This window comes from Abramis brama, assembly GCF_963993115.1.
Source record: "Abramis brama genome assembly, chromosome: 11".
Classification (NCBI taxonomy): Eukaryota; Metazoa; Chordata; class Actinopteri; order Cypriniformes; family Leuciscidae; genus Abramis; species Abramis brama.
In genome coordinates this window covers 3,128,686-3,151,419 of record NC_139973.1, presented here as the reverse complement: position 1 = coordinate 3,151,419, position 22,734 = coordinate 3,128,686, and the positions used below count along the sequence as shown (strand labels likewise).

Below are 22,734 nucleotides of genomic sequence, written 5' to 3'. Positions count from 1 at the left end.
TGTTTTTGGATTATTCTGCTCATGAAACACTGGGAAATATCTTTCCAAGAAATTTCAGTTGACAAAAAACTCCCGACAATATAAGATGTGGAAAATTGTAGCTTTATACAGCTTTTTACAGCGGATGCCATTGGAAACACAGCAAGTCTGTCCCTGTCATGGCGCTGCTCTGAATAAGGTCTATTGAGGTCAAATGAACATATTTAAACAATGAAGGTGAAAATATGCTACTTTCATAATTACTATTATTAGCAGTGATACAGCTCATCAAACACAAGCAAACAGTAACGCTAGATGGCGATAACAGCAGAACAGCGCGACTGAAGAACACATGAGTGAGTGATCGAATCTCGGCACTCTTTTATACATATCTTTCCCCATGTTCATGACATTTCTATTCATGTAAATGAAACCATACACTTTTTAAAAAAAACTATTAAAAAAAAAATCCGATCTGAATCAAGAATGTCTGATCCTGTAAACTTGTGACCTTTGAACTGATATAACCGCTGATAATGAGTTTGACACGCGCTTCATGTGATCCTCGACAGTGCACACACAGGTTCTGTCAGACAGGAACCGAAACACTGATTGGAAATACAAGGATAATCACATTAAACAGTAAGTAGCGAACAGTTCTGTCTGTCTGTCTATTCTGCACCTGCACTATTATTATTGTATTTATGCTTTGCAGTGTCACCAAAACGTGAAAACTTTTATCATTAGCTCACCACAACACCTCTGCGGCGCGCCGCCATGTTGTGTGTCAAAGCTGTCAGTAAGCCACAGGGAGACACGGCTCATTCACTGTGCTGCATTAATAGAAAGCCAGTTAATATAAAGTATTTTTGACTCTTTTGTGTGAGATAACGATGACAAATTCCTCCAAACCTGGCGACAAGGTTAAGGTTATTTACAGGGACACATTAGACGATGTTTGCAAGGCAAGATATGATGTGAAATTGAGTGGTCGCATTTGTGTGAGTGCATGGTCATACACTACACTTAAATTCACACATGAATTCTCCTGCATTGAACTTGTTTTAGCGCCCGCCAAAGTGAATTTTTGTCCCGCCAAAGTCTTATTTGATCGGTGAGTAATGTAGATGAACTGGGTGCATGTTTAACTGAAAGAACGAGCAGAGAGAGAGAGAGCCGGTCGCGCGCGCGCACTCTCTCTCTCTCTCTTCGGAGCCAGGCGAACATGTAAACAAGACTTCACCGTCTCCAAACTAAGCGCTGTCTTGCTCTCTCTCCCTCGTGGAAATGTTAGTCTGGAGCCCTGCATTGACGGTTCACATCGCTGTAGCTTGGCGGCTGATATCTGCACAGCCCTTATTATATGGTACATTTAGACTCAGTGTCAAGACAACACCATCTGGGTAAAAAAACAACAACAACAACAACAACACAACGCTCCGAACTAATTTAGTGTAACTTAGGAGAGAGATGGAGAGCAGAGGCACGGAGCGATGTGTAGAGGTGTAGCCTCTGCCTCTGTCTCGACCAGCTGATGTGGCCACAGAGAAAGTGATGAAGGTGGACAATCGTCAGAGTGTGCTTCTGCCCAGCCAACACCTCTCAAGGGCTGTGTCGATAGTAGCCGCCTGGGTACAGCGATTTGACAGCCGATGAGAGCTAGCGCATTTAGCTAGCCCATCTTGGAAATGATAAGATAAAGTGTCACATCTCCAGAGCACAAAACCTCTAAATGTTCACAAGAGCAGCACTGAATATTAACTCCAGCCAAACGGAGAATAATCGTATGATTTTTATGTTCAGAATAATGCCGATTCAGGATATTATCATGCTCCGTAACACAAACGCTTGACCCACTTGACACACAAGATGGCGCCGTAAGGAGTTGCGGGAGAAATGTGACGTCATCGGAAATCTATCTATGGGGAATATATACAGTGAGGAAAATAAGTATTTGAACACCCTGCTATTTTGCAAGTTCTCCCACTTAGAAATCATGGAGGGGTCTGAAATTGTCATCGTAGGTGCATGTCCACTGTGAGAGACATAATCTAAAAAAAAAAAAAACAGAAATCACAATGTATGATTTTTTAACTATTTATTTGTATGATACAGCTGCAAATAAGTATTTGAACACCTGAGAAAATCAATATTAATATTTGGTACAGTAGCCTTTGTTTGCAATTACAGAGGTCAAACGTTTCCTGTAGCTTTTCACCAGGTTTGCACACACTGCAGGAGGGATTTTGGCCCACTCCTCCACACAGATCTTCTCTAGATCAGTCAGGTTTCTGGGCTGTCGCTGAGAAACATGGAGTTTGAGCTCCCTCCAAAGATTCTCTATTGGGTTTAGTTCTGGAGACTGGCTAGGCTACGCCAGAACCTTGATGTGCTTCTTACAGAGCCACTCCTTGGTTATCCTGGCTGTGTGCTTCGGGTCATTGTCATGTTGGAAGACCCAGCCTCGACCCATCTTCAATGCTCTAACTGAGGGAAGGAGGTTGTTCCCCAAAATCTCGCAATACATGGCCCCGGTCATCCTCTCCTTAATACAGTGCAGTCGCCCTGTCCCATGTGCAGAAAAACACCCCCAAAGCATGATGCTACCACCCCCATACTTCACAGTAGGGATGGTGTTCTTGGGATGGTACTCATCATTCTTCTTCCTCCAAACACGTTTAGTGGAATTATGACCAAAAAGTTCTATTTTGGTCTCATCTGACCACATGACTTTCTCCCATGACTCCTCTGGATCATCCAAATGGTCATTGGCAAACTTAAGACGGGCCTTGACATGTGCTGGTTTAAGCAGGGGAACCTTCCGTGCCATGCATGATTTCAAACCATGACGTCTTAATGTATTACCAACAGTAACCTTGGAAACGGTGGTCCCAGCTCTTTTCAGGTCATTGACCAGCTCCTCCCGTGTAGTTCTGGGCTGATTTCTCACCTTTCTTAGGATCATTGAGACCCCACGAGGTGAGATCTTGCATGGAGCCCCAGTCCGAGGGAGACTGACAGTCATGTTTAGCTTCGTCCATTTTCTAATGATTGCTCCAACAGTGGACCTTTTATCACCAAGCTGCTTGGCAATTTCCCAGTAGCCCTTTCCAGCCTTGTGGAGGTGTACAATTTTGTCTCTAGTGTCTTTGGACAGCTCTTTGGTCTTGGCCATGTTAGTAGTTGGATTCTTACTGATTGTATGGGGTGGACAGGTGTCTTTATGCAGCTAACGACCTCAAACAGGTGCATCTAATTTAGGATAATAAATGGAGTGGATGTGGACATTTTAAAGGCAGACTAACAGGTCTTTGAGGGTCAGAATTCTAGCTGATAGACAGGTGTTCAAATACTTATTTGCAGCTGTATCATACAAATAAATAGTTAAAAAAATCATATATTGTGATTTCTGGATTTTTTTTTTTAGATTATGTCTCTCACAGTGGACATGCACCTACGATGACAATTTCAGACCCCTCCATGATTTCCAAGTGGGAGAACTTGCAAAATAGCAGGGTGTTCAAATACTTATTTTCCTCACTGTATATATATATATATATATATATATATATATATATATATATGTATGTATGTATGTGTATATAATATGTGTGTGTGTGTGTGTGTGACCCTGGATCACAGTACAAAAACACGTCACATGTCACACGGGTATATTTGTGGCAATAGCCAGTAGGCTACTGTATAGGTCAAAATGATCGATTATTTTTCACGCTCAGATTCCAGATTTTCAAATAGTTATATCTTGGCCAAATATTGTCCTATCATAATACACCATATATAAATGGAAAGCTTATCTTCCAGATGATGTGTAAAACTCAAAGAATTTACCCTTGTGACTGGTTTTGTGGTCCAGGGTCACACACACACACACACACACACACACACACACACACACACACACACACACATACACACACACACACACACACATACATACATATATATATATATATATATATATATATATATATATATATATATGTCTCAGGAATGTTCCACGTGTCGCCACATTGACTTTTAAAGAAAAAAATGCTTGTATGTAGTTTGAATTAATCAGATAAGGTCAGATAATTATTTTAAATCCACATTAAGCCATATATATTTGTAAAGATTCGAAATAACCAAATAGCATAAGTTATCATTTCGAATTGTGTTGTTAGGCTATATAATATGTAATATCCCAGGATTACTAGTACATCGTTGTCATGTAAACATGTCATGTAATGTCATGTATGTATGCGTGTGCGTGTATATATAAATATATATATATATATATATATATATATATATATATATATATATATATATATATATACAGTAAAATGCTTTTCATATATACAGTCGTGCTCAGAATTAATCATACCCCTGGTAAATATGATCAAAAATGGCTGTAAAAAATAGATCTGCATCGTTTATCCTTTTGATCTTTCATTAAAAAAATTGCCAAAAATCGAACCTTTCATTGAAGTAAAAGAATTGAAAGTGGGGGGGAAATCACATTATGAAATAAATGTTTTTCTCCAAAACACATTGGCCACAATTATTCATACCCCTAGAATTTTTTATGAATAAAATATCTCTGAAGTATATTCCCATTAATATTTACCTTTTTTAGCACACCAGGGTGACTAGGAACATGAAATTGTCCAGCTATGACTTCTTGTTTCACAGGAGTTTAAATATGAGGAAGCACAAAGGCCAAATTCCCTGAATCATCCGTCACAATGAGTAAAACCAGAGAATATAGTTCTGATGTGCAGCAAAAGATTGTTAAGCATCACAAAATAGAGAGTGGCTTTAAGAAAATAGCTAAAGAATTGAAAATCCCTGTTTTGACCATCAGGGCAATAATTAAGAAGTTATAATCAACTAAAGATGTTACGAATCTGCCAGGAAGAGGAAGTGTGTCTATATTGTCTTAATGGACGGTGAGGAGGAAAGTTTGAGTGGCCAAAGACTCTCCAAGGATCACAGATGGAGAATTGCAGAGATTAGTTGAGTCTTGGGGTCAGAAAGCCTATTAAAAAAAAATCGAACAACCCCTACATCCCCACATGTTGTTTGGGAGGTTTTCAAGAAAAAATGCTCCTCGCTCATCCAAAAATAAACTCCAGCATATTCAGTTGTCGGACACGACTGGAACTTCAGACGGCACTGGGTTCTGTGGTCAGATGAAACTAAAAAAAGAGCTTTTTGGCAGCAAACACGCTAGATGGGTTTGGTGCACACAAGGATAAAACTATACTTTACTATAATTTAATATACCATTGGATCTTTAATGTTGTGGGCCTATTTTTCTGCTGGAGGTCCTGGACTTCTTATTCAGATACATGGCATTGTGGACTATCTATCAAATATCAACAGATAAAAAATCAAAACCTGACGGCCTCTGTTAGAAATCTTATAATGGGCCGTGGTTGGATCTTCCATCAGGACAACGATCCAAAACAAACATCAAAATCAACACAAAAATGTGTTAGGGAGCACAAAATGAAGCTTCTGCTAGGCCTGTCACGATTATGAAATTTGGCTGAAGATTAATTGTCTAAAAAATAATTGCGGTTATGCCGATTAATTGTCAGTTTTAGGGCTTTGACGATTAATTGTCTGTGTTAGGGCTTTGGCGATTATGCCGATTAATTGTCTGTTTTAGGGCTTTGTGCTTCATTCATTAAATAATTGTGATGAATTTAATCCTTTGTAAGTTATCATTTTGCAGTGTAAGATTACAGTTAACACCTTTAAATATTAAATAAATATATTCAATAGCTATGACAATTTGTTTATTAAACTTAGTGAGTGTATAAATCAGCAGCAAAAAGTAATTTTTGAAAACATCTGCACAGTAATTTAATAAAATCTAAACATGTTAATAAAAACAAATGTGCACAAACCATGATAATATGATACGCTTCAAAACAGCGGAACAAAGCGCATATGCGCATCGCGGGTGCAGAATGATGTGCTTAATGCAACATGGAGTCACAGTGCGCAGCGCTGCACAAGTGTGCATTTAAAAGTTCACGGCACAAAGCGAAGAAATGTCGAGGGCACAAATCCTAGTGTATATCAGTCCAACAGTTTATTGATCATTTGTTTCTTCACAGTTTTAAACTCCAGTTATTGTGCGTCTGATGCCAATTCATAGTCCTTGTGCTGTGTAGGCACACGGTAGCGAGCGAGTCATTTAGAAACAGCAAAAAACTCCAGCAAAATAAAGTCATTTTATGCAAATCCACAGCCCTTTATCTACAGATCAAGCATTATAACGTCAATGTCACATTGGAGAAAGTTTTACCGTGTATCCTGTCCTAACCGGACGACGCGAGCTGTTTGAATGCTGAATGGAATGATTGACAGCAGACGAGTTTGTGAACTTTAATTTAACAATGTAAATATACTGCTGTCCCTCACATTAAGCTATGGAATGGCTTCAGATGACTTTGAATATATTGCTGGAAAACGTAATTAGTGCTTGTCTATTTATTTTGGTCCATGACTCCCCTTGTGCCGTAGGCCTATAAAAGACCACAATAATCGCGGTTGTCTGAAACAATCGCGGTTAGATCAAATAATCGCGATCAGACGGTTATTTAATTATCGCGACAGGCCTAGCTTCTGCCATGACCGTCCCAGTTCCCTGACCTGATGAGTGGAGTGAACTGAAGAGAAGAAGCACCAACATGGATCTGGGAATCTGAAGGATCTGGAGAGATTCTGTATGGAGGAATGGTCTCTGATCTCTGGTCAGGTGTTCTCCAAACTCATCAGGCATTATAGGAGAAGACTCAGAGCTGTTATCTTGGCAAAAGGAGATTGCAAAAAGGTATTTAATAAAAGGGTATGAATAATTGTGGCCAACGTGTTTTGGAGAAAAACATTTATTTCATAATGTGATTTCCCCCCCAATTTCAATTCTTTTACTTCAATGAAAGGTTAGGATTTTGCCAATTTTTTGAATGAAAGATCAAAAGGATAAATGATGCAGATTTATTTTTTACAGCTATTTTTGATCATATTTACCAGGGGTGTGATTAATTCTGAGCACGACTGTATATTTTATAACTGTATTTTTATATAATATAACATTTTATATACTAAATAAATGACAGTGTTTTTTCAAATTCTTTTCTGTATTTTGATGATTTCTACTTCTCTCTTTCCACTTCTGTTGGGATTGCTCCACCAGTGCACAGTGTGATCCGGCGCTATCAGCCCTCAGACCGGGAGGCTGTGGAAAGAGTTTTCCGAGATGGAATAGAGGAGCACATCATTCCTGCGTTCATGTACGCCATGACCCGACCGCTGCACATCACTGTGAGCCTGTTCTTCTACATCGGCTCTTATGTGTGGAGTGGACAGTCAGCGCTTCTGGCCCTGGCGTCTGGAGGAGCCTGGATCGGTCTCGTGCTCTTCTGCTGCTACGAGTTCTACGCCGGCTACGTGCGGGCCAGACTGAACACGGACATGCAGGATATTCCGGGATACTACCTCAGTAATCCAGACAACTGCTTCTGGGTTGCCGAAGCTGAGACGAGCGGCCGGTCTCAGATTTTGGGGATGGTGGCCGTTGAAGGAAAAAATGACCCGGGAAGTGATGGGAAAAAGTATGGCCAGGTTTACCGAATGATTGTTTCGTCCACCTGTCGCCGCACTGGTCTCGGTCAACAGCTGGCTCAAACTGCAGAAGACTTCTGTAGGGAACGTGGCTTCTCGAAGATCGAACTCTCCACCTCTTCTACGCAGAAAGCAGCCGTGGCGCTGTACTTCAAGCTGGGCTTTAAACTCATCCTGGTTCATACGCGATCTGAGTCCCCAAAGTGGATGGTCTGGATGACTAGAGCCACAATTCTGACCATGGAGAAGAACATCTGATCATTAACTAAGTTCCTTTTCTAGTTCTGATTTATGTACTGATCTTCTTTAGTAATCGGAGCTTTGTAGCACTTTTTACAGAAGTTTTTAAAATCACACAAATGTAATTAAATTTGCTATTAAAGATTTTTCACTTTTCTGATTCTGAATTCTGAATTGGATCATTTCTTGCTTGCAAGTACATATCTGTGCATTTTTACAAATTCCATTATTTCTGTGCATTACACATGTGTAAATTTCATTGCACAGCGCAGATGAAGCCCCGTTTAGGGTGAAGCTTATTCGTTCTCCTTACATAAACTGAATTGACACCATAAATGCACATCCTGTGCAGACGTAAGTGTGACTTACATTGGAAATAAATGGACATGCAAATACAGTTCTTCATTGTAAAATGTCTCCCTCAAAGTCAAAACATCACGGAGCTCATTCAAAATGATTTATAGGGTGATTGACAATTAAGGTAAAGTGTTCTTTAGCAAAAGTAATGCTACAATAAACACTTGATATTGATAAAATGGATTTTTTAAAATGCTCTACTGTTGTACTACTTCTAAACAGACACTAGATGGAGACATCAACTTTAAAATGTTCATTTTGCTCTATTCACTCTCAGAAAAAAGGTACAAAAGCTGCCACTGTGGCACTGATCAGTCTCTACCTTTTCAAAAGGTACACTTTTGTACTTAAAGGGAGCATATTGGTACCTTAAAGGTATATATTAGTGCCCAAAGTGTACATATTAGTTCATAAAGTACCTTTTGAAAAGGTACTGCTCCTGTGACAGCTTTTGTACCTTTTTTTTCTGAGGGTGTTGGATAAAAGTTCTCAGGTGGATCAGATACAGGGGAAACTCGAAAAATTAGAATATCATGCAAAAGTTATAATTTTGATGATTATGGCTTACAGCTTATGAAAATCCCAAATTCAAAATCTCAGAAAATTAGAATATTACATGAAATCAATAAAAAAAGTATTTTAAATACAGAAATGTCAGCCATTTTTTCTATTGAGGTCAAATGAACATATTTAAACAATGAAGGGGAAAATATGCTACTTTCATAATTACTATCATTAGCAGTGATACAGCTCATCAAACACAAGCAGTGCGGTCAAACAGTAACGCTAGATGGCGATAACAGCAGAACAGCGCGACTGAAGAACACATGAGTGAGTGATGGAATCTCGGCACTCTTTTATACATATCTTTCCCCATGTTCATGACATTTCTATGCATGTAAATGAAACCATACACTTTTTTAAAAAACTATTAAAAAAATTCCGATCTGAATCAAGAATGTCTGATCCTGTAAACTTGTGACCTTTGAACTGATATAACCGCTGATAATGAGTTTGACACGCGCTTCATGTGATCCTCGACAGTGCACACACAGGTTCTGTCAGACAGGAACCGAAACACTGATTGGAAATAAAAGGATAATCACATTAAACAGTAAGTAGCGAACAGTTCTGTCTGTCTGTCTATTCTGCACCTGCACTATTATTATTGTATTTATGCTTTGCAGTGTCACCAAAACGTGAAAACTTTTATCATTAGCTCACCAGCATTGTTCTCACGCTGCTCTATAGGGGAATATATATATATATAATGTATGTATGTATGTGTATATACTGTGTGTGTGTGTGTGACCCTGGATCACAGTACAAAAACACACTTAGGTAAAGTTGGTTTTATATTCGCACATTCACACTTTTTTGCTTAAAAACTGTCTCAATAACAAGCGCAATAAAGCACATTTTTGCAAAATAAAAGCAGCTACATGATCTTTAGGACAAAGATGGTGAACTACAACACTCTCCACAATCGATCACAATGGGCAAATATTGTTTTAATGGCATACAAAGTTGCGAATGTTCACTGAATGTCCAATGTAGTGTGGGAAACAAGATAGGGACCGTCTAAAAAGTTCTATTTTTTTTTCATTGTGTGCAAACAGACAACTACATTTTTGCAAAGTACAGATGTACCAGCAAATATCTCTCACATTATGTCTTCTAATGCTATTGATTGTACTTTAGCAACAATAAAAAGTGAATTATAATGATTGTATTTAGGAAACCTGCCTCACTATACATAATGTACATACATATTTTTAGAATACAATTACATTAATTCACCAAAAGGATTTTTTACTATCCGAAGGTTGTAGCATGTTCCTAGTGACCAGTCTGACTTACTCCAGGTGAAATTTTGACAATACCTAATAATACTGTTTTACATAATAATATATATAATAACTGTAATTCACTAAAAGGGGTTTTGTTTGTTTAAGGTTGTAGTACATTAATAGGGGCTACATTATTATTAACAGTAGTGACTGAACCTGTACGCATTGGTGCAGCAAATCTGACAGATAATGAACAGCAAGATCATGGAGGCATTCAAGATACTGTACAGTGCACTGTTTTATTTCTATTATCTTTCTAATTGTTCCACTGAGATTATACATAAAAGTTGTAATTAATTCCTTGTGGTTAGAGTAATATTTCAATATCACCTCTTCAAAATTTTGCTGTTGTTGATCCTCTCTTGGTTTAAGTTGTTCTTATATTATCATAAACCCTTTAACTGATTGTTTTGTCAAGTACTTTTTACTTTACTATATTTTCTTTTAGTGAAGTGACGTAAAAGTTTAAGTAAAACAAATGTGTGTGTTTGAATACAATTTTTTCAAATGTTTCCAGTCAGGACTACTTTGGGTAAACAAAAATATTTAAGCAATTGAACATGTTATTTAATATTTATTCATTGCATTATGTAATTGGTTAACACACATAACTATAACTGTTAGTGGTTTGTTACATAGTTAATCCTTGTCATGTTTACCAACATGAACAGTGCCAAAGATGGTACCCAATGTATGCTGCATTGGACTATCACCAGACAAGCTACCTGAAAAAGATGCCCAATGGTTGTGCTCACTGTGTACCTTAAACAGTGGAACATCATTAAAGAATATCTGTTGAAACTTCTGCTTTATTGTCCTTGTTGCAATATGGATTACCATTGTATATCTGTATTTTGGGACTTACAGTTAAAGACCCGTGGACCAGATATGATTTATTAAGACCAGGAGTTAGAAGTGCACTCAATTTAAGACAAGAGTCAGAATTATAATAAATTAAAGGAAATTTTACTGAAGAATGTTTGCAGTTTATTATCAGGCAGAAGTCAAGAATCAGAACCAGTGATCAAAAGTAGGTTCTGATTGGCTAATAAATAATCACACATTTTCTACACATAGATAGACTGAAGCATATCTCCATCAATTATGCGGCTGACATTCGGACCCTGAATTTAGGCACGTCGTGACCTTCCACACTTGTAGTGATTGTAATGAATAGTAATTGGACCAATTTTTGAGTCTCCAGTCTAGGACCAACTCTATAGCGCCACCACCAGTTCAAAAATTCAACATTAAAAGGATTATAGCTTTTGAACCCTTTGATCTAGATGTGAATGTAAATAGATGTAAAATGACACTTAGTACACCTGATTCCACTCATTATGGTGATCACAATCAATATCTTACATTAAGACTCTGCCCATTACAGTAGTGGCCATTTTGAAAAGTACAGTGTTCAGTTTTTTTGTGCTACTCCTCATTCACATTTTGTTCAATTTTTACAAAAATTGGCTCAGATGATCTTTGGACCAAGCCACACAGAAGTGACTGAACAGATTTTTTATTTTTGCTATCGTTCCTGATATACTTTTTTCCAAATTTGACCCGTATTTGTTGCCTTATGGTAGTTAGCTTAGCATGCTAATTGGTTAGCATGCTAACCTGATGCCATTCTTTCTAATGTGGCTCTTCAGCTATAAGGCTAACCATAAACTACATTAGCATTAAGCTAACTTAACTTGCTAACTTAACTAATCTGGTTAGCATGCCTTTGTGTGCTCATTCTTACACTTAAGCCTCTCCTCGGCAGCTTGGTAAGACAGCGTCAACTGAGTGGTGCGCTAAACCACGTGCCACGAGCCCTGAACCATTCCGGTTGTGGGTTTGAATCCTGTGTGGCACATTCCCAGACCGCAAGAGGTATTGTGGTGTAAAAGTTGCTTCTGTTCCAGACATGGTGTCTATATGTGAGCGAACTCGATAAATACAACATGCAGCGAATTTATACAAAAATTATTCATTTTGAATTGCTTCTCACTTGAACTACTGGACCTTCTTCATCTTGCTAAAAACGCAACTTCCCAGTGGCGCAATGATATGAGTTACAGGTATCTGACCCAGAGATAATGGGTTTGAGCCCCGTGTGGGATGATTTAAAAAAAATTGTGTGTAATGTTGTGTCATGTCGATTCCTTTATTATTCAACGTTGTACTAATCTTTCTTCCTCTTGGATTAATGTATGTCTTGTTCATTATATGTTCATTCTCATCTGAACTTCTGTTAATTTTGAGTTCATTTTCACCTATACTTCTAAACCAGCTCTTTTTTCTTCAATTTCTGCTGTTTTTACTATTACTGCTCTTGCTGCTGCTTCAGCTTGGCCCCGTATCGCTGCTTGCAGCTATATTTCCACTTGTTCCTTAACATGTAACCAAAATACTAACACACACAGACACAGTTTCTTCAAGATTGGATTTGGTGAGGAGGAGAGTCTTCTCAAAACATTAATATAACATGTTATTTATCTCAAGGAGAGGATACTTTAAATCTAACTGTAAAGTAAAGACTTTAACTAAGAAATGGTCTCTCAACTATAGGTTTCAATGACTCCTGAGACCATTGCTATCAGGGTAGCCTAGAAAAGCAGATGGATGTAGTGACACCTGTTAAAGAAATCCATATTTCATCTCTGGAAGCCAGGCTAAATGAGCAAGCACTGTTACTGCATTCCTGGCATGGGCCAGACCCATACGTTACACCTCAGATATCAAATACAGACATTTAAAGGATACATGAAATAACATTTTCGATAATCACACTGATAATTTCTATAACAAAGTAAAATCTCATAAGCCTAGAGAATTCATTCAACTCATTTGATATATAGAAGGAAAACTATTGATTAATACCTTGATTATAATCACTCATTAGATATACATTGAAGCAGCAGTGTGTTCCAGAATCCACTTCTTCAGGACTTCATAAAAACTTAACTTGAATAATTACAACAAGGGTGTTGCTTATTTATAACATTGAAAATATTATTAACCTAAAATATCTGCTTTTTTTAATCAATGAAAGAATTGTGTTGTACAAGGAACAGCAGTTCTAATACATACTTTTACCTAATACATTTATCCAAGTTAATTGAGTAGAGTGATCACTGGGAACATACTATAACCTTTGGAACATGAAAAAAAGGAGAAATTACAGTAACTTTTTAATAATAATATGTTTGTACTATACTTACAGTAAGGGAGGTATTGTCAAAATTTCACCTGTAGTAAGTCAGTCTGATCACTAGGAAAGCACTACAGCCTTTGGAACAGGAAAAAATACTTTAGGGGAATTACTGTAATTTTTTCTTAAACGTATTTGTTTATTGTACGTACAGTAAAGGAGATATTGTCAAAATTCCACCTGTAGTAAGTCAGTGTGGTCACTAGGAAAGCACTACAGCCTTTGGAACAGGAAAAAATACTTTAGGTGAATTGCTGTAATTTTTTTAAATTAATATTTGTATACTGAACGTACAGTAAGGGAGGTATTGTCAAAATGTCACATGTAGTAAGTCAGTCTGGTCAGTAGGACCATACTATAACCTTTGGAACATGAAAAAAATCCCTTTGGTGAATTACTGTAACTTTTACATAAAACATATTTGCGTACTGTATGTACAGTAGCCTACACAAAAGTAAAAATATGCAGCAAATATCAAACCTGAAACTATTTCTACCCTGGTTGGCAACTTTATTTATTTTATTTTTTACTTGACTATGTTCATGGTGCTGTCCACGTATGTGGTCCTGAAGGTCCTAAATGATCAAGTCATTTACTTGGGTAAAGTTGATTTTATATTCGCATATTCGCGGAGTTCCGCGTTCAATATCTCGTGAGCTGAATATTGTTACTACACAAATAACATTGTTTTAATATTTAAATCTTCTTCTTAAAACGAGCTTTCCTTCGGGTTTGCACTTTGCAGATGGTCCCTTCTTATCAGCCTGGGCATAGAGATCAATGTATTTTGTCCAGTGCGAAGGAAAGATCGTTTTGAGGAAAATTATGTTGTAGCTTCTGGTGTTTAATCTGTAGTTATATGTGATAGGTGTTTTGTGTAGCAACAACGTTTAGTTCACGAGTTATTGAACGCGGAAGTCCGCGAATGTGCGAATATGCGAATATAAAACCAACTTTACCTAAGTCAAAAACACGTCACATGTCACACGGGTATATTTGTGGCAATAGCCAACAGTAGTACTGTATAGGTCAAAATGATCGATTATTTTTCACGCTCAGATTCCAGATTTTCAAATAGTTATATCTTGGCCAAATATTGTCCTATCATAATACACCATATATAAATAGAAAGCTTATTTATTCAGCTTCCAGATGATGTATAAAACTCAAAGAATTGACCCTTGTGACTGGTTTTGTGGTCCAGGGTCACACACACACACACACACACACACACATATACATATGTATATATATATATATATATATATATATATATATATATATATATATATATATATATATACCATATTATATTGAGATTATATATTATTATATATATACCATAAGGTCAGATAATTATTTTAAATCCACATTAAGCCATATATATTTGTAAAGATTCGAAATAACCAAATAGCATAAGTTATCATTTCGAATTGTGTTGTTAGGCTATATAATATGTAATATCCCAGGATTACTAGTACATCGTTGTCATGTAAACATGTCATGTCATGTCATGTATGTATGCGTGTGTGGGTGTATATATATATATATATATATATAAATTTGTATAGTAGCCATATATAGCATGCACTGTTAGTAGACCCCTCTAAATAATATATATATATATATATATATATATATATATATATATATATATATATATATATATATATATACAGTAAAATGCTTTTTATATATACAGTCGTGCTCAGAATTAATCATACCCCTGGTAAATATGATCAAAAATGGCTGTAAAAAATAAATCTGCATCGTTTATCCTTTTGATCTTTCATTAAAAAAATTGGCAAAAATCGAACCTTTCATTGAAGTAAAAGAATTGAAAGTGGGGGGGAAATCACATTATGAAATAAATGTTTTTCTCCAAAACACGTTGGCCACAATTATTCATACCCCTAGAATTTTTTATGAATAAAATATCTCTGAAGTATATTCCCATTAATATTTACCTTTTTTAGCACACCAGGGTGACTAGGAACATGAAATTGTCCAACTATGACTTCTTGTTTCACAGGAGTTTAAATATGAGGAAGCACAAAGGCCAAATTCCCTGAATCATCCATCACAATGAGTAAAACCAAAGAATATAGTTCTGATGTGCATCAAAAGATTGTTAAGCATCACAAAATAGAGAGTGGCTTTAAGAAAATAGCTAAAGAATTGAAAATCCCCATTTTGACCATCAGGGCAATAATTAAGAAGTTATAATCTACTAAAGATGTTACGAATCTGCCAGGAAGAGGACGTGTGTCTATATTGTCTTAATGGACGGTGAGGAGGAAAGTTTGAGTGGCCAAAGACTCTCCAAGGATCACAGATGGAGAATTGCAGAGATTAGTTGAGTCTTGGGGTCAGAAAGCCTATAAAAAAAAAATCAAACAACCCCTACATCCCCACATGTTGTTTGGGAGGTTTTCAAGAAAAAATGCTCCTCGCTCATCCAAAAACAAACTCCAGCATATTCAGTTGTCAGACACGACTGGATCTTCAAACGGCACAGGGTTCTGTGGTCAGATGAAACTAAAAAAAGAGCTTTTTGGCAGCAAACACACTAGATGGGTTTGGTGCACACAAGGATAAAACGTACCCCATGTGTACAATTTAATATACCATTGGATCTTTAATGTTGTGGGCCTATTTTTCTGCTGGAGGTCCTGGACTTCTTATTCAGATACATGGCATTGTGGACTCTATCAAATATCAACAGATAAAAAATCAAAACCTGACGGCTTCTGCTAGAGCTCTTATAACGGGCCGTGGTTGGATCTTCCATCAGGACAACGATCCAAAACAAACATCAAAATCAACACAAAAATGTGTTAGGGAGCACAAAATGAAGCTTCTGCCATGACCGTCCCAGTTCCCTGACCTGATGAGTGAACTGAAGAGAAGAAGCACCAACATGGATCTGGGAATCTGAAGGATCTGGAGAGATTCTGTATGGAGGAATGGTCTCTGATCTCTACTCAGGTGTTCTCCAAACTCATCAGGCATTATAGGAGAAGACTCAGAGCAGTTATCTTGGCAAAAGGAGATTGCAAAAAGGTATTTAATAAAAGGGTATGAATAATTGTGGCCAACGTGTTTTGGAGAAAAACATTTATTTTATAATGTGATTTCCCCCCCAATTTCAATTCTTTTACTTCAATGAAAGGTTAGGATTTTGCCAATTTTTTGAATGAAAGATCAAAAGGATAAACGATGCAGATTTATTTTTTACAGCCATTTTTGATCATATTTACCAGGGGTGTGATTAATTCTGAGCACGACTGTATATTTTATAACTGTATTTTTATATAATATAACATTTTATATACTAAATAAATTACAGTGTTTTTTTCAAATTCTTTTCTGTATTTTGATGATTTCTACTTCTCTCTTTCCACTTCTGTTGGGATTGCTCCACCAGTGCACAGTGTGATCCGGCGCTATCAGCCCTCAGACCGGGAGGCTGTGGAAAGAGTTTTCCGAGATGGAATAGAGGAGCACATCTTTCCTGCGTTCATGTACGCCATGACCCGACCGCTGCACATCACTGTGAGCCTGTTCTTCTACATCGGCTCTTATGTGTGGAGTGGACAGTCAGCGCTTCTGGCCCTGGCGTCTGGAGGAGCCTGGATCGGTCTCGTGCTCTTCTGCTGCTACGAGTTCTACGCCGGCTACGTGCGGGCCAGACTGAACACGGACATGCAGGATGTTCCGGGATACTACCTCAGTAATCCAGACAACTGCTTCTGGGTTGCCGAAGCTGAGATGAGCGGCCGGTCTCAGATTTTGGGGATGGTGGCCGTTGAAGGAAAAAATGACCCGGGAAGTGATGGGAAAAAGTATGGCGAGGTTTACCGAATGATTGTTTCGTCCACCTGTCGCCGCACTGGTCTCGGTCGACAGCTGGCTCAAACTGCAGAAGACTTCTGTAGGGAACGTGGCTTCTCGAAGATCGAACTCTCCACCTCTTCTACGCAGAAAGCAGCCGTGGCGCTGTACTTCAAGCTGGGCTTTAAACTCATCCTGGTTCATACGCGATCTGAGTCCCCAAAGTGGATGGTCTGGATGACTAGAGCCACAATTCTGATCATGGAGAAGAACATCTGATCATTAACTAAGTTCCTTTTCTAGTTCTGATTTATGTACTGATCTTCTTTAGTAATCGGAGCTTTGTAGCACTTTTTACAGAAGTTTTTATAGCCCTGTTTTAAATCACACAAATGCAATTAAATTTGCTATTAAAGATTTTTCACTTTTCTGATTCTGAATTCTGAATTGGATCATTTCTTGCTTGCAAGTACATATCTGTACAGTACATATCTGTGCATTTTTACAAATTCCATTATTTCTGTGCATTACACATGTGTAAATTTCATTGCACAGCCCAGATGAAGCCCCGTTTAGGGTGAAGCTGATTCGTTCTCCTTACATAAACTGAATTGACACCATAAATGCACATCCTGTGCAGACGTAAGTGTGACTTACATTGGAAATAAATGGACATGCAAATACAGTTCTTCATTGTAAAATGTCTCCCTCAAAGTCAAAACATCACGGAGATCATTCAAAATGATTTATAGGGTGATTGACAATTAAGGTAAAGTGTTCTTTAGCAAAAGTAATGCTACAATAAACACTTGATATTGATAAAATGGATTTTTTTAAATGCTCTACTGTTGTACTACTTCTAAACAGACACTAGATGGAGACATCAACTTTAAAATGTTCATTTTGCTCTATTCACTCTCAGAAAAAAGGTACAAAAGCTGTCACTGTGGCACTGATCAGTCTCTACCTTTTCAAAAGGTACACTTTTGTACTTAAAGGGAGCATATTGGTACCTTAAAGGTATATATTAGTGCCCAAAGTGTACATATTAGTTCATAAAGTACCTTTTGAAAAGGTACTGCTCCTGTGACAGCTTTTGTACCTTTTTTTTCTGAGGTTGTTGGATAAAAGTTCTCAGGCGGATCAGATACAGGGGAAACTCAAAAAATTAGAATATCATGCAAAAGTTATAATTTTGATGATTATGGCTTACAGCTTATGAAAATCCCAAATTCAAAATCTCAGAAAATTAGAATATTACATGAAATCAATAAAAAAAGTATTTTAAATACAGAAATATCAGCCCTCTGAAAAGTATAATCATGCATATGCATATAGTTATATATACACTAAATATATTAGTTTCACCTTTTAATTTGAATTACTGAAATACACAAACTTTTGCACGATATTCTAATTTTTCGAGTTTCACCTGTATATTCTGTCCAAACTGCGTGTGAGATCATTTGGTAGATTTTTACTTTTACTGCTTTTGCTTATTTTGTGAAATATATTAAAACTCTCAGTTTTAATACAATATAAGCAATTTTCCTTTTACTCTTTAATATTTTGTTCCTCAGAATGTAACAGGTATTTTGTCGCATCAAATGGTAACTTTCATATTTTACAGTCTCCCAGTGATCATGGTTTAGAAAATATCCCAGAAAGTATTGGAAAGTATTACAGGCATTCCTCAGGAAACAAAGCTTATGAATTCAAGTATAAGCAAGAAATCTTTTGACATTGGGAGTAGAGAGAATGATCTGGATTCACTGCTATAGATGTAGTATAACTGTAGTAACCACGTTTATACCTCGGAGTAAAGCTGTCTTGAAGTGAATGACCTTTTAAAGATTAGAAAACTTCCACATTACTGTTGTACAGTAAAGCTTCATGAATGATTAGGAGAAAGCTGATATGGATATAGGTGTGTGTGTGTAGGGTAGGGTTTCTACAGGTTAAACTAGTTTCATTCATATATGTGTGAACAATTATGTTGTCCTGCTTATATTTATGATATCGTCCGTAAGTTTGGGGTCTGTAAGATTTTTAAAATGTTTTTGGAAGAAGTCAGTTCTGCTCACCAAGACTACATTTATCTGATCAAATAAAAACAGTAATATTGTGAAATATTATTACAATTTCAAATAATTGTTTTCTATATGAATATATAGCAAAATGTAATTTATTCAACATCAAACATCATTATTAAACATCATTACTCCAGTCTTCAGTGTCACATGATCCTTCAGAAATCATTCTAATATGATTATTTGACGCTCAAGAAACATTTATGATTATTATCAATGTTGAAAACAGTTGTGCAGCTTCATATTTCTGTGACTTCTGTGATGAGGATTCTTTGATGAATAGAATGTTCAAAAGAACAGCATTTATTTGAAATGGAATCTTTTGTAACATTTTAAATGTCTTTACTGTCACTTTTGATTAATGTGTTTTTGCATCCCTATTTTATTACTGGATATTTTTGTTTGCTATTCCGTATGTTTTTCGTTATATAAGTGAACAACCTGACAGAATTCAGTGTCTTCTTTCTATTTGTTTCTGTAGAAACTTCTAGTTCTGCATGGACCGTTGCCCATTTCTTAACTCGGGATAAAGGGCTTCCAGCAGGTGAACGACCCCGTGAGTAATTTGGTTTGCAGTGAGAGCACCATTATGTTTTTTCATGTTGTTCATTGGTTTGATAAAAGCCTTTATCCAAAACTTCAATCATGTCACTTCATGTGAAATTTGGATCTTAGTCCCAATGTTGAACTTGTTGTTTTAGTTTGGCATTGATGAAGCAGGAATTACGTCAGTCGCTCTACTATGAGATAAACACATGCCATAATTCAGGAAAACTATAAGACAACAAGATCATGACAATTTAGTCACAGGAACGCAATTCCATTATAATTTCAGTAGGTTAAGCAAGAATAAAGATCAACATTCATTTTGGATGATTAATGCACCGCTCTACTTGAGCGGCGGTGTTCTAATACTACTATCAACACGGGCGGCAATCAGACATTTGACTTTATTGCATTGCTCTATTGGCGTAGTGATTGTTGTTGCCCTGAGCCCACACAACACGAGGTGAACGACACTGGCCCCGGGCCAAAGCAAAGGGACGTTGAGAAACTGGGGTTAAAGTTACAGTAGTTGCATGTTATATCACTTGGCAGTGTTTTTGTGTGCCTTTCTGTCAAAACATCAGGTTCATAGCTTGTGAAATGCCAGAACATGATGACATTGTTGAATCTGTGTCAGTCCAGTGTCAGCTGACGGCTCAGAGCGGCCAATTAACCCAGACACCCCCATCCACCCCATAAGCCCCCTGAGAACAGGTCCACTTCATACTGGAGAACGGCCAACAGAGCAACACTCTTTAACAACACTTACGGGAAAAACAACAAAAACAATAGTGGTAATAATAATAATAATAGCTTTTTCTAATATTAATATTTTTATCAAAAATAAATTATATTATATCTTTTTTTAATAGTTTACCTTTCATTCAAAGAAATGCTTGACATATCATAAAAATGTACAATTTTCATATTAATATTAAAATAATATTATATTTATTTTTCTATAGTTGTTCTATAGAATATATTATATGTTTAATATTTTTTTATACTAAAAATGCTTGACATGTCATAAAATAAAATAAAGAAAAACAAAAAATTTTCATGTGTGTGTGTATATATATATATACACTATTTTATATATATTTTATATAGTTATTTTATCACTTTCCTATAATGTCATATATTATTTTCACATACAGTATATATATAATTTTATTTTCTGATACCTCAAGTCAATCCAAATTTATTTATATAGTGTTTTTCACAAAACACATTCTTGTTTCAAAGCAGAAAATCATGTTAATGTTTACAATATCTTTATGCTTTATAGTCTATATATAGTTCACATTTAGTGACGATACAAGCAATCACGCAGTTGAGATTTCATCACTTCATGTGTTTACTGTATGTATGCGGATAAAGTTGGGCATACTTATATATCCAACTTTTTATAAAGATCTGTGCAATAATAAAAAACAACAAAAAAAAACAAACAGGCAGTCCAGCATTTTAGTGTGAAAAGTGAAATATAAATATAAACATTATTTAAAAATAAAAGTATTATTTAATATATACATACATATATATATATATATATATATATATATATATATATATATATATATACAGTGAGGAAAATAAGTATTTGAACACCCTGCTATTTTGCAAGTTCTCCCAATTAGAAATCATGGAGGGGTCTGAAATTGTCATCGTAGGTGCATGTCCACTGTGAGAGACATAATCTAAAAAAAAAAATCCAGAAATCACAATGTATGATTTTTTAACTATTTATTTGTATGATACAGCTGCAAATAAGTATTTGAACACCTGAGAAAATCAATGTTAATATTTGGTACAGTAGCCTTTGTTTGCAATTACAGAGGTCAAACGTTTCCTGTAGTTTTTCACCAGGTTTGCACACACTGCAGGAGGGATTTTGGCCCACTCCTCCACACAGATCTTCTCTAGATCAGTCAGGTTTCTGGGCTGTCGCTGAGAAACACAGAGTTTGAGCTCCTTCCAAAGATTCTCTATTGGGTTTAGGTCTGGAGACTGGCTAGGCCACGCCAGAACCTTGATATGATTCTTACAGAGCCACTCCTTGGTTATCCTGGCTGTGTGCTTCGGGTCATTATCATGTTGGAAGACCCAGCCTCGACCCATCTTCAATGCTCTAACTGTGGGAAGGAGGTTGTTCCCCAAAATCTCGCAATACATGGCCCCGGTCATCCTCTCCTTAATACAGTGCAGTCGCCCTGTCCCATGTGCAGAAAAACACCCCCAAATGATGCTACCACCCCCATGCTTCACAGTAGGGATGGTGGTCTTGGGATGGTACTCATCATTCTTCTAGACCAAAATTATGACCAAAAAGTTCTATTTTGGTCTCTTCTGACCACATGACTTTCTCCCATGACTCCTCTAGATCATCCAAATGGTCATTGGCAAACTTAAGACGGGCCTTGACATGTGCTGGTTTAAGCAGGGGAACCTTCCGTGCCATGCATGATTTCAAACCATGACGTCTTAGTGTATTACCAACAGTAACCTTGGAAACGGTGGTCCCAGCTCTTTTCAGGTCATTGACCAGCTCCTCCCGTGTAGTTCTGGGCTGATTTCTCACCTTTCTTAGGATCATTGAGACCCCACGAGGTGAGATCTTGCATGGAGCCCCAGTCCGAGGGAGATTGACAGTCATGTTTAGCTTCTTCCATTTTCTAATGATTGCTCCAACAGTGGACCTTTTTTCACCAAGCTGCTTGGCAATTTCCCCGTAGCCCTTTCCAGCCCTGTGGAGGTGTACAATTTTGTCTCTAGTGTCTTTGGACAGCTCTTTGGTCTTGGCCATGTTAGTAGTTGGATTCTTACTGATTGTATGGGGTGGACAGGTGTCTTTATGCAGCTAACGACCTCAAACAGGTGCATCTAATTTAGGATAATAAATGGAGTGGAGGTGGACATTTTAAAGGCAGATTAACAGGTCTTTGAGGGTCAGAATTCTAGCTGATAGACAGGTGTTCAAATACTTATTTGCAGCTGTATC

General features: G+C 37.0%; 2 protein-coding genes across 3 annotated transcripts; both read left to right on the top strand.

The window, feature by feature from the left end:
• Positions 1-322: 322 nt before the first annotated feature.
• On the top strand, positions 323-8,022 carry LOC311092285 (N-acetyltransferase family 8 member 3-like). 2 transcript variants are annotated; one of them, XM_084128871.1, is made up of 3 exons: positions 323-335; positions 552-621; positions 7,190-7,959. In XM_084128871.1, coding segments are annotated over exons 2-3 (687 nt in total). In that variant the 5' UTR covers positions 323-335; positions 552-620; the 3' UTR covers positions 7,876-7,959. The 2 variants fall into 2 exon arrangements, with proteins under 2 accessions (XP_083984997.1, XP_083984996.1); XM_084128870.1 differs by lacking the exon at positions 323-335 and having other exon boundaries at positions 448-621; positions 7,190-8,022.
• Positions 8,023-9,093: 1,071 nt separating this feature from the next.
• LOC311092879 (N-acetyltransferase family 8 member 3-like) lies at positions 9,094-17,537 on the top strand. Its single transcript, XM_084129890.1, has 2 exons — positions 9,094-9,328; positions 16,691-17,537. Exons 1-2 carry the CDS (start codon positions 9,223-9,225, stop codon positions 17,374-17,376), a joined length of 792 nt encoding a protein of 263 aa, XP_083986016.1. The 5' UTR covers positions 9,094-9,222; the 3' UTR covers positions 17,377-17,537.
• Positions 17,538-22,734: the final 5,197 nt, after the last annotated feature.